The sequence below is a fragment of the Ranitomeya imitator genome, chromosome 2, assembly GCF_032444005.1.
Source record: "Ranitomeya imitator isolate aRanImi1 chromosome 2, aRanImi1.pri, whole genome shotgun sequence".
NCBI classification, from domain to species: domain Eukaryota; kingdom Metazoa; phylum Chordata; class Amphibia; order Anura; family Dendrobatidae; genus Ranitomeya; species Ranitomeya imitator.
In genome coordinates, this window is record NC_091283.1 from 46,641,351 (window position 1) to 46,652,712 (window position 11,362).

The 11,362-nt window shown below is 38.7% G+C and overlaps 1 protein-coding gene across 1 annotated transcript in view; it reads right to left on the reverse strand.

Moving 5' to 3' along the window:
- LOC138661744 (olfactomedin-4-like) overlaps positions 1–11,115 on the reverse strand; it is a 32,288-nt gene extending 21,173 nt beyond the window's left edge. Inside the window, exons 1-5 of the mRNA XM_069746634.1 lie at positions 11,045–11,115; positions 8,344–8,493; positions 7,223–7,435; positions 3,636–3,724; positions 2,832–2,908 (exon numbers count right to left, since the gene is read on the reverse strand). Coding sequence (XP_069602735.1) covers positions 2,832–2,908; positions 3,636–3,724; positions 7,223–7,435; positions 8,344–8,493; positions 11,045–11,101 — 586 coding nt within the window. The 5' untranslated portion in view covers positions 11,102–11,115. The remainder of the gene's footprint in view (positions 1–2,831; positions 2,909–3,635; positions 3,725–7,222; positions 7,436–8,343; positions 8,494–11,044) is intronic.
- Positions 11,116–11,362: the final 247 nt, after the last annotated feature.

Here is an 11,362-nt window from a genome sequence, read left to right on the forward strand (position 1 = left end):
TTTTTTCAAATAAAGGACTTTATTGTGGCTGTGTCTTTATTTACCATACAACTATAGGATTAGTAATGGATAGGTGCCTTATAGCCACTTCTCCATTATTAAGCCGTGGGTTTGATGTCACCGGTGACATCAACCCCACAAATATTACCCCACTTGCCACTGCTTCAGGGCAAGTGGGAAGAGCTGGGCAAAGCGCCAGAATTGGCGCATCTAATAGATGTGCCTTTTCTGGGCAGCTGCGGGCTGCTATTTTTAGGCTGGGGGGCTCAATATCCATGACCCCTTACCAGCCTGAGAATACCATCCCCCAGCTGTGAGCTTTAGCAAGGCTGGTTGTCAGAAATGTGGGGAACCCCACGCTGTTTTTTTTAAATTATTTATTTTATTTTATTAAAGAATATGGCATGAGGACCCCTCTATTCTTGATATCCAACCTGGCTGAAGCTGAGGGTTGCAGCTCCCAGCTGTGAGTTTTATCTGGCTGGTTCTCAAAAATAGGGGGAACCCATGCCTTTTATTTTTAATTACCAAATTTATTTACAGCGAAGGAGCGGCAGACGAATACTCCCATGCGCCGCTCTTGCTGTCACTGTTATTAGCAGCAGCAGGGGTAGGCTGATGGGAGTAATAGTTCCATCAGCTGCCGCCTGCTTTCTGTTTTAGTACTTACCTAAATGTATCTCTCATCATTCTACCCTGCTCCCGCCAAATCCCCGGCAGAGCAGGGGAGCATGATGAGAGCCTTGCTTAGTATCCGCTGCTGGGGAAAAGTGATTACTGTAACACTTCTTCCCTGGCACCCGTCCTTGTGGTACTGATGCGGCACACACATGCCACATGTGTGCCGCAAGTATTACACACACGTACACTGACATCTCCAGTACCGAAAATATCAGGATGTGTGAAAGAGACCTTATAGTGGGTTTTTTTGTTTGGCAGCTGTACACATTAAAAGACATTTTTTATTGCAAAAAATAGTTTTTCCATCACCATATTTTGAGAGCTATCATTTTTTCATATTATGGCCGACAGAGTCATGTGAGGTCTCATTTTTGCTGTACGAGTTGACTTTTTTTATTGGTACCATTTTTGGGTACATGACAATTTTTGATCGCTTTCTATTCCAATTTTTGGGAAGCAGAATGAACAAAATCCAGCAATTCATGAATTTCTTTGGGGGGGGGGGTGTTTAAACTGTTCCATGTGTGGTTTAATTGATGAAGCAGTTTTATTCTTCGGGTTAGTACGATTACAGCGATACCTCATTTATATAATTTTTTTTATGTTTTGGCGCTTTTATACAATGAAAACTATTTTATATAAAAAATAATTATTATGGCATCCCTTTATTCTAAGAGCTATAACTTTTTTATTTTTCTGCTCATGGAGCTGTTTGGGGGCCTGTTTTATGCGGGACAAGATGACGTTTTCAGCTGTATCATGTTTATTTATATCCATCTTTTTGATTGTGTGTTATTCTACTTTTTGCTTGGCAGTATGATGATAAAGCAATGTTTTTTGCCTATTATTATGGTGTTCACTAAAGGGGTCAAGTCGTTGTGGATGCGGCAATACCAAATATGTGTACGTTTATTGTTTAGATTTTTTTCATTAAAATAGTTACAGTATTTAGAGATAGAATAAATATTTAATTTTTTATTATTATTTTTGATTTTTTTAATAGTTTTACAATTATTTACCTTTTTCAACTTTTTTAACTTTTTTCTAACCTTTTTACTTTGTCACACTATTTCACAATCATTTTTTTGCACGCTGATCGCTTCTACGGCATGCAGATGAAGCAGCATCTGCCAGATCTGCTCCTCATGTGTTAACCTCTGCGACATGTCAATGGTTGTAAACACAGAGAAACCAGTGAATAACTCACAAAAGAATAGAGTTACGTTAAAACCAAGCACACCATTGTTTTTCTCGTGAAATTCTCAGTAAGTTTGATGCGTCACATGACCCTCTTCCCATTTGAAAATATAAAGTTGGATCTAAAATGGCAGACTTTAAAATGGCCACCATGGTCACCACCCATCTGAAAAGTTTTTGCCTCCCATATACTAATATGCCACAAACAGGAAGTTGATATCACCAACCATTCCCATTTTATTTATCCAAATACATGGCCCACCCTGTAGATTGTGAGCCCTTGTGGGCTGGGTCCTCTCTCTTTCTGTACCAGTCAGTGACTTGTTTTGTTCAAAATTATTGTACTTGTCTTTGTTATGTACACCCCTTTCCACGTGTAAAGTGCCATGGAATAAATTTCACTATAATAATAAATAATAAGAATAATTTTCAGATTTTTTTCACAAATGAAGAGCACATATAAAAATTAGCTACTTTGAATATATCTTATTAGAGAAATCTGCTTCATTCTTCTCCTGAACAGATCATTTACTCTCAATATTCTCAATTTGCAGGCAAAATCTGTCACCAGTGAATAAAGATTTTCACATTACTGAAATAAGAAATGGTAATTGGTGTTCTTAAAGTTCTACGGTGAGCAGAGGGGTAGGACAAAGGCAGACACAAACAGACACAAACATTCTGCTGTAAGTTCTCTAGAAATGACAGTTAAGTCCTTCATACTCAGACTAATGTTGGCCGAAACAATCATAATCAACAGGATTGATCGACAGTTTAATGTGTGTGGGAGCCACAAAATTTACTGTCGGGGAAAATATTGATCAGGCAAGTCTGATTTTGGAATGCCGATAGTCTGGAAAAAAGCAGCTACCAGACCTACCTAGCTATGGTACTCTCGTAGAATGACAGTAGCATACATAGGGTGGACGAGTAATATGATTTTGAAGACTCACCATAGTCCACTGGAGGAAGTGGAGGATTAGGAGTTGGTCTAGTAGTCTGGTTCTTCTCACAATCTTCAAGCCGTTTTTGTAAAGGTACCGTCACACTTAGCGACGCTGCAGCGATACCGACAACGATCCGGATCGCTGCAGCGTCGCTGTTTGGTCGCTGGAGAGCTGTCACACAGACAGCTCTCCAGCGACCAACGATCCCGAGGTCCCCGGTAACCAGGGTAAACATCGGGTAACTAAACGCAGGGCCGCGCTTAGTAACCCGATGTTTACCCTGGTTACCATCCTAAAAAGTAAAAAAACAAACGCTACATACTTACCTACCGCTGTCTGTCCTCGGCGCTCTGCTTCTCTGGTCTGGCTGTGAGCGCCGGGCAGCCAGAAAGCAGAGCGGTGACGTCACCGCTCTGCTTTCCGGCTGACCGACGCTCACAGCCAGAGCAGGAGGAGAGCAGAGCACAGCGCTGGAGGACAGACGGCTGTAGGTAAGTATGTAGTGTTTGTTTTTTTACTTTTAGGATGGTAACCAGGGTAAACATCGGGTTACTAAGCGCGGCCCTGCGCTTAGTTACCCGATGTTTACCCTGATTACCAGCAAAGACATCGCTGAATCGGTGTCACACACGCCGATTCAGCGATGTCTACGGGGAGTCCAGCGACGAAATAAAGTTCTGGACTTTCTTCCCCGACCAGCGATCTCCCAGCAGGGGCCTGATCGCTGCTGCCTGTCACACTGGACGATATCGCTAGCGAGGACGCTGCAACGTCACGGATCGCTAGCGATATCGTCTAGTGTGACAGTACCTTAAGGCTGCCATTTCCCTTCTGATCACGAGAACATTGTTCTTATCATAGACTTCCAGCTGGTTCACCATGATGGAGATGTTACGTATCTGCAACAGATAACAGATTGAACTGAAACATATGCATAGAACATGTAGTCACCTTGGTGTCTCATGGGCTCCATTGTAAAGACATATACAAAAAATGATTTAACTATAATTTCCCAATCTGCTCAACATTGAATTTTAAACTCACAGATATACAGAAACACTATAGGAGAAAAATTAATATTCAGTTTGCACTCCCCCAATATTCCACAGTGTTAGAGCATATAGGACTCATCAGAGTTGACAGCTAAAGCAGATCCACAGGTCAGAGTACTGACAGATTTATAGTAACAAATTGGAAAAAACGTGGAAATTCATTTTCTCATGCATCTAATTAGGTCTTTTAATCTGTACTGCCGTTTGTTGCATCATGTGTCGGACCCATGAACTTTGACATTATGTGATCCCTCCTGGTGCCAGATTTGAATGTCTGAATCTACTTAAACAGCTTGTAGAGATATTGTACAGTCATGGCCAAAAGTATTGACACCCCTGCAATTCTGTCAGATAATACTCAGTTTCTTCCTGAAAATGATTGCAATCACAAATTCTTTGGTATTATCATCTTCATTTAATTTGTCTTAAATGAATAAACACAAAAGAGAATGAAGCAAAAAGCAAAACATTGATCATTTCACACAAAACTCCAAAAATGTGCCAGACAAATGTATTGGCACCCTGAGCCTAATACTTGGTTGCACAACCTTTAGCCAAAATAACTGTGACCAACCACTTCCGGTAACCATCAATGAGTTTCTTACAATGCTCTGCTGGAATTTTAGACCATTCTTCTTTGGGAAACTGTTCCAGGTCCCTGATATTTGAAGGGTGCCTTCTTCAAACTGCCATTTTTAGATCTCTCCACTGGTGTTCTATGGGCTTCAGGTCTGGACTCATTGCTGGCCACCTTAGAAGACTCCAGTGCTTTCTCTCAAACCATTTTCTAGTGCTTTTTGAAGTGTGTTTTGGGTCATTGTCCTGCTGGAAGACCCATGACCTCTGAGGGAGACCCAGCTTTCTCACACTGGGCCCTACATTATGCTGCAAAATTTGTTGATAGTCTTCAGACTTCATAATGCCATGCACACGGTCAATCAGTCCAGTGCCAGAGGCAGCAAAGCAACATCAAAACATCAGGGAACCTCCGCCATGTTTGACTGTAGGGACCGTGTTCTTTTCTTTGAATGCCTCTTTTTTTCTCCTGTAAACTCTATGTTGATGCCTTTGCCCAAAAAGCTCTGCTTTTGTCTCATCTGACCAGAGAACATTCTTCCAAAACGTTTTAGGCTTTTTCAGGTAAGTTTTGGCAAACTCCAGACTGTCTTTTTTATGTCTCGGGGTAAGAAGTGGGGTCTTCCTGGGTCTCCTACCATACAGTCCATTTTCATTCAGATGCTGATGGATAGTACGGGTTGACACTGTTGTACCCTCGGACTGCAGGGCAGCTTGAACTTGTTTGGATGTTAGTCAAGGTTCTTTATCCAACATCCACACAATCTTGTGTTGAAATCTCTTGTCAATTTTTCTTTTCCGTCTACATCTAGGGAGGTTAGCCACAGTGCCATGGGCTTTAAACTTCTTGATTACACTGCGCACGGTAGACACAGGAACATTCAGGTCTTTGGAGATGGACTTGTAGCCTTGAGATTGCTCATGCTTCCTCACAATTTGGTTTCTCAAGTCCTCAGACAGTTCTTTGGTCTTCTTTCTTTTCTCCATGCTCAATGTGGTACACACAAGGACACAGGACAGAGGTTGAGTCAACTTTAATCCATGTCCACTGGCGGCAAGTGTGATTTAGTTATTGCCAACACCTGTTAGGTGCCACAGGTAAGTTACAGGTGCTGTTAATTACACAAATTAGAGATACATAGTGGATGCTTTCCTGAAACGGAAAGTACTTGCAAGCAGCATAATACAAAGAATAGCAGGTATTATGTATTATGTATTATGTATTATTGTATTATTGTATTATGTATTATTGTATTATGTATTATTGTATTATGCTGCTTGCAAGTACTTTCCGTTTCAGGAAAGCATCCACTATGTATTTCCTTTAAGTAGAGGGCTTTTCGGTCTCTTTCGTCCCGCTACATTTAGCCCAACTTGGGTCTCTCCCTAAGGTGGCTAGCATATATGTACAAATTAGAGAAGCATCACATGATTTTTCGAACAGTGCCAATACTTTTGTCCACCCCCCTTTTTATGGTGTGGAATTATATCCAATTTGGCTTTAGGACAATTCTTTTTGTGTTTTTTTCATTTAAGACAAATTAAATGAAGATAATAATAACAAGGAATTTGTGTTTGCAATCATTTTCAGGAAGTAACTGAGTATTATCTGACAGAATTGCAGGGGTGTCAATACTTTTGGCCATGACTGTATATGTATGCATCTCCTGAGAAAGAGGTCTGATGGACTTTGAAACACGTTGAGAGAATAAAAGCTCACCTTTTATCATCTACACACCTGGATAGTCATTATTACAGCAGCACAGGTAATATCCACGTTTTTTCCAATTTGTTACTACGAAACTCACAGATATAAAACATTGCATGCAAAAAGAATCTTATGTCGTGTACTGATCACAGACATGATCTGTAGCTATGTAGAATAGACTGCCCAATTAAAATAGCTTTTAAAGCAAGGAAGGTTAAGTGAATGTCTATTGGCAATCTTACAAGTCTGGGTTACAAGAAGGTAGGGCAACATATGGTTGCAAACGTTATTGATACAGACTTGCTTTCATTATTACCAACCCTATAATATACTTCCCCAATCTCATAACAATACTTAAAAAATCATTCTGTCTTTTCAAATTTCAGAATATTATTCCCCTTTCTAAATGGACTGTTAACACTACTAAAAATTGAACTGGTTCCTAAAGTATTTACAAAAAATATTAAGAGTAAATTTCATCTTAAGACTGACCAAGATGGCAGACTAGGACATTCACCTGGTTGGGCAGATGCAATACATTTAATATAAGTGTACGCCAACATCTGCTCTACCCTCTACAGGCTCTTCCAATCAAAATACATGACAATATTAATGGGGCTTTCAATCTCAGCTTGTTTATCAAATTCATATAGTCATTTAGTTCTAGTAAAGTAGTTTTCTTAATTACTAATGGGACATTCTTCTAAACTGCATTGTGAACTGGTGAAGACACGGAAAACCTAAGCTTTGAATTTCCCTGGAGCAGATGGATTTGTGAGTAACTCTTGGGTCTTCTTGACTTGAAGAAGCTAGTCTTTCTTTTGATAAACATCCTACTATCTCAATTCCGTTAAGGATATTTCACCAATGTAGATGCCTTTTGCTGATCTTTTCTTCTCTATCATCCTTAATTCCTGCATTGGGAAACCCACTGGAGAGCCTGTTTCTGACGTAGCGAGACCATGGCATATGGTATAGTAGATAGAGATCCTAGTACATATTTTACATTGGGACCAAAGAGCATTTATTTGTGTCTTTTTTACTATCCACATCTCTCTTACCTCTAAGTAAAGAGCTTCTACCAGAACATTGGTACCATTCATAGAAGTCTTCAGTTGCAGTATCAGAGCCTCCATTTCTCTAATCTCCAATTTCACCAACTCAAAGTCCAGCTCGGTGTACGAGAGACCTCCCATCTCCATCAACTCCACACGTTTGGTCAAATTAATTAGCCGCTCCTTGTAGACAATCAGTGCACTTTCATAGTGGTTGATCTGTAGGGTAATAGGACATTATACGATGTTTGTTCATTCATGGCAAAAGAACTTTGTGAAATAATACAGGGGTGGGTATATAAGCATACAGTGCCTACTGGTGTTATTTTAATCATTATAGGAGGATTGGTAGACAAGGACAGATTGGATGGCCATAACAGTCACCAGACCTAGACTTTTTTTCTTGGGTAGAAATCCAAAAATTATATGTATAGTCCATAAAACCATGCACAGTTGATAGCATGACTATAATACAACTACTATTTAAACTGTATGCCTACTTCTACAACCCCGTAGATAGTAAATTTATGGATTCAATAGCAGAATCCTAATTTTGAAACATTTTATGTGTAAAAAAGGACAATCAAAAGCACGGTTACTGGAGACAAATGTAGGACCAGGATTTAGGTGCACCTAAGTTACTGAGCTGAAAAATAATATAAATGTAAAAAAAATGTGTCTATGTATATTTTTAAGCCTTGTTTAATATCTAGTGCCAATGACTCCATAACTTCAATGTAATAATAATGATATATTTGGTTAAAGTGGTTGTTTTATAATTGCAACTGCTAAGCTAGTGGTCAGTTGACTGATGTTGCTCTGGCTACAGAAGATATGGAGGACCATACAATGGAATGAACAGCTATAAAATAAATGAGTGGACTATGTCTGCCAATTGGAGAGTATATTTTTGTTAGAGGCTCTTCAGTCCAAATTGGGGAAATTCTGTACTCTGAACATGTACTCTTGCAGAGCATATAAAAAAGTCTACAAAAACCCTTAAAGCAAAATATGATGGATTTGTAACTTTGTGGAAATGATGTTTTAGAATAAATGACTTGAGTTCTCTACATCTTTTATAGCAATATTCGTATTCAATGGGCGTAGAGGAACAATTCTTCTTATACCTTAGTGATCTCCTTCTGGACGGTGATACTCAGGTTCTGGTTGGCTATTTCCAGGTATTCCAATCGATCTGCTGGGAATGTAGAATCTGGGAGAACAATGGAGCATTGACAGACCCCTAACTCATCCACAGAACCCTTGAAATTGTGAACCTGTTGAAAAGTGACAAAGTTATTGTTTAATTGTGAGAATTATGTTATATTATAATCTTTGATAATGCAAATTTACTTATTTGTAGCTTTCTAATGATTTTAACAAGCACTTGAAACAGCAGATTGGATTTTTTACTATACAGTAGATGGATTGTATGGTACCATTGTATGACGTTTCATCAATTTCAGAACAGAAATAAAAAGGGACATGTAAAGTTGTAAACAAATTAATCAATGTGCTGAGTGAGTTAAAGAGTAGCCATCATTTACATTTTTATTACATAAATGAATAGTATACGTGAAAATAAGAAATGTTTTAATATATCATGTTAGAGAAACTTACGTCTCTCTCCACAATGACTGATCTTTCATTTTCAAACTTCTCAATTCACGGGTACTATCTGTATTCACTGAAGTAGCATGCACTTCTTAAGGAATTAAGACTGACATATTCAAGGCCAGTCCTAATAAATTTGGCCCAAAATGTTTATCTTATAAATCATTTAAAAAATATTTGCATACCAAGGGGTGAACATTGCCCCCATCACTGTGCCAATTTTCTGTAGCTAGTAGTTCCCAACCCATTAAAAAGTTATTTTCGAATATCAATTTTAAACACTTTCAGGTGTACACTGGGGATATTTGCATCTTTGATGCATGATATTGTGAAATGATTACATGTTTGATGCACAAAGATTAAGTTCATCTAATCAAACAATATTTTAGAGTTGACTTTAGATAAAACTCAGACCTAAGCATAACTCATAAGGGTTGAGGGAATATTTTGTACTATTGTATTAAAACATTTTCTTCTATAATCTTCTAAAATAATTTATTTTCCTACATATTTTTTGGTATTGTACTTCAATGTTTCTATGTGTTATTTTCACTCAGTATTTAGTAACCATAACCATGTATATGTTGGATGTGAACGAAGGGAAACACAGCCACACAGAAAGTGAGAATGTTCCTGAAAGTGGTACCAGTACACATGTACTATGTATACAGTGTAAAATTTATTAGAAACAACACTAAACAGGTAAAGACCCTACCAAAAATACCCCTGGTCCACAGGCCCCAACGCACGTTTCACCCAAGGCTTCGTCAAGGGGTGTGAACCTAATTTTAATGTTTAGTAATAGTTATGTCTTGAAATCTTCTCTAACCTGTGCCTGTCAGGGGCATTGCACCCAAACTGTGGTGTGCCAGAGATGTGCCTGACGCAGTGTTAACAGAATGAAGCAAGTGTGAACGCATGCAACCTCCGGTCACAGCAATAGATTCTTACAAAAAATGGCGCAGCTCAATGTGTGCCAAGATGCGTGCAAACATTAAAATGATAAGTTATGAATTGCATTACTGCTCTGTAGACTATACTTCTCACATCCTTAGAGAGCTCTATATATTTTCTTTTCAATATTGAGCAATATTTCTGAAGGTGTTAAAAGCCATACAATATTGTTTTTGGCTACTCCATGCATGATATGGTTACTAATTGAGAAACCTATATAAATCAGGAGGGCGCATGGAAGTTCATTAAAAAATAAACATAACTTTATTAAATAACACACATAAATACATACAACTGTCACATATTGACAGCGTAAACACAGACACAACAAGTAAAAGACACCAGAAAAAATTGGGTCTACCGCATACAAATAGTAAACATAACACCAAACAATAAGGTGTAGTAAGGTGCTGGTAAGAAGAAATCCCCACTAACGTCTCCCAATAGTCCAAGTCTCATCCAAAGTCAATTCAGAGTATAATGTATAAGTAGTCGGAGACTCTCACCCACACTAAGTGCCTAGCATGAGCCACTATAAACGTAAAGGGGGGGGAGAGGGATAAAAAGGGGGACTGTATTCTCACCTTACTGCAGGTAGGCCGCTTAACACGCGTGTTAAGCGGCCTACCTGCAGTAAGGTGAGAATACAGTCCCCCTTTTTATCCCTCTCCCCCCCCTTTACGTTTATAGTGGCTCATGCTAGGCACTTAGTGTGGGTGAGAGTCTCCGACTACTTATACATTATACTCTGAATTGACTTTGGATGAGACTTGGACTATTGGGAGACGTTAGTGGGGATTTCTTCTTACCAGCACCTTACTACACCTTATTGTTTGGTGTTATGTTTACTATTTGTATGCGGTAGACCCAATTTTTTCTGGTGTCTTTTACTTGTTGTGTCTGTGTTTACGCTGTCAATATGTGACAGTTGTATGTATTTATGTGTGTTATTTAATAAAGTTATGTTTATTTTTTAATGAACTTCCATGCGCCCTCCTGATTTATATATGTTAGTCATATGGAAGTATCTATGATGGCTGTGGCTGATGTCGGTCACTAAAATGAAGCTGGAAATTTTGAGACTCTAATTGAGAAACCTGAATGGGGTAATTGTCTAAAATGTTGGTGCTATAAAAACGAAAAATAATAATAACTCAGAATGTTCTTGCAGGACAGCTCAAAATTAGTTTTCTGCACCCAAGTGAAAAGAATTTTGACATATTATACTTTAAAAACAGTAAAATTTTCATTTGAGCTTACCAAGTTGGCTGCGTGAATCTGGCCGATGCCTATAAGTAAAATGGAGATGGTGAACATGGTGTCCTCCTTGTCTTCTGTCCCACTGGCTCATGTTACCCACTATATATACACACAATTATGACATGTATACTTCCTCTCTTCCACTGGTCATAGCCTTAATTTATGTGTAATAAAATGAACAATCCTGTGGCTTGTGATAAATGTTGCTGCTATAAACAGGTAGGAAAAATTTTTTTACCTGAGATATGGATTTGGAAATATGGATATTTTTAATTGAGTTATTATTTTTATTGCTGGTGTAGGATGCTAGCAGGTGCG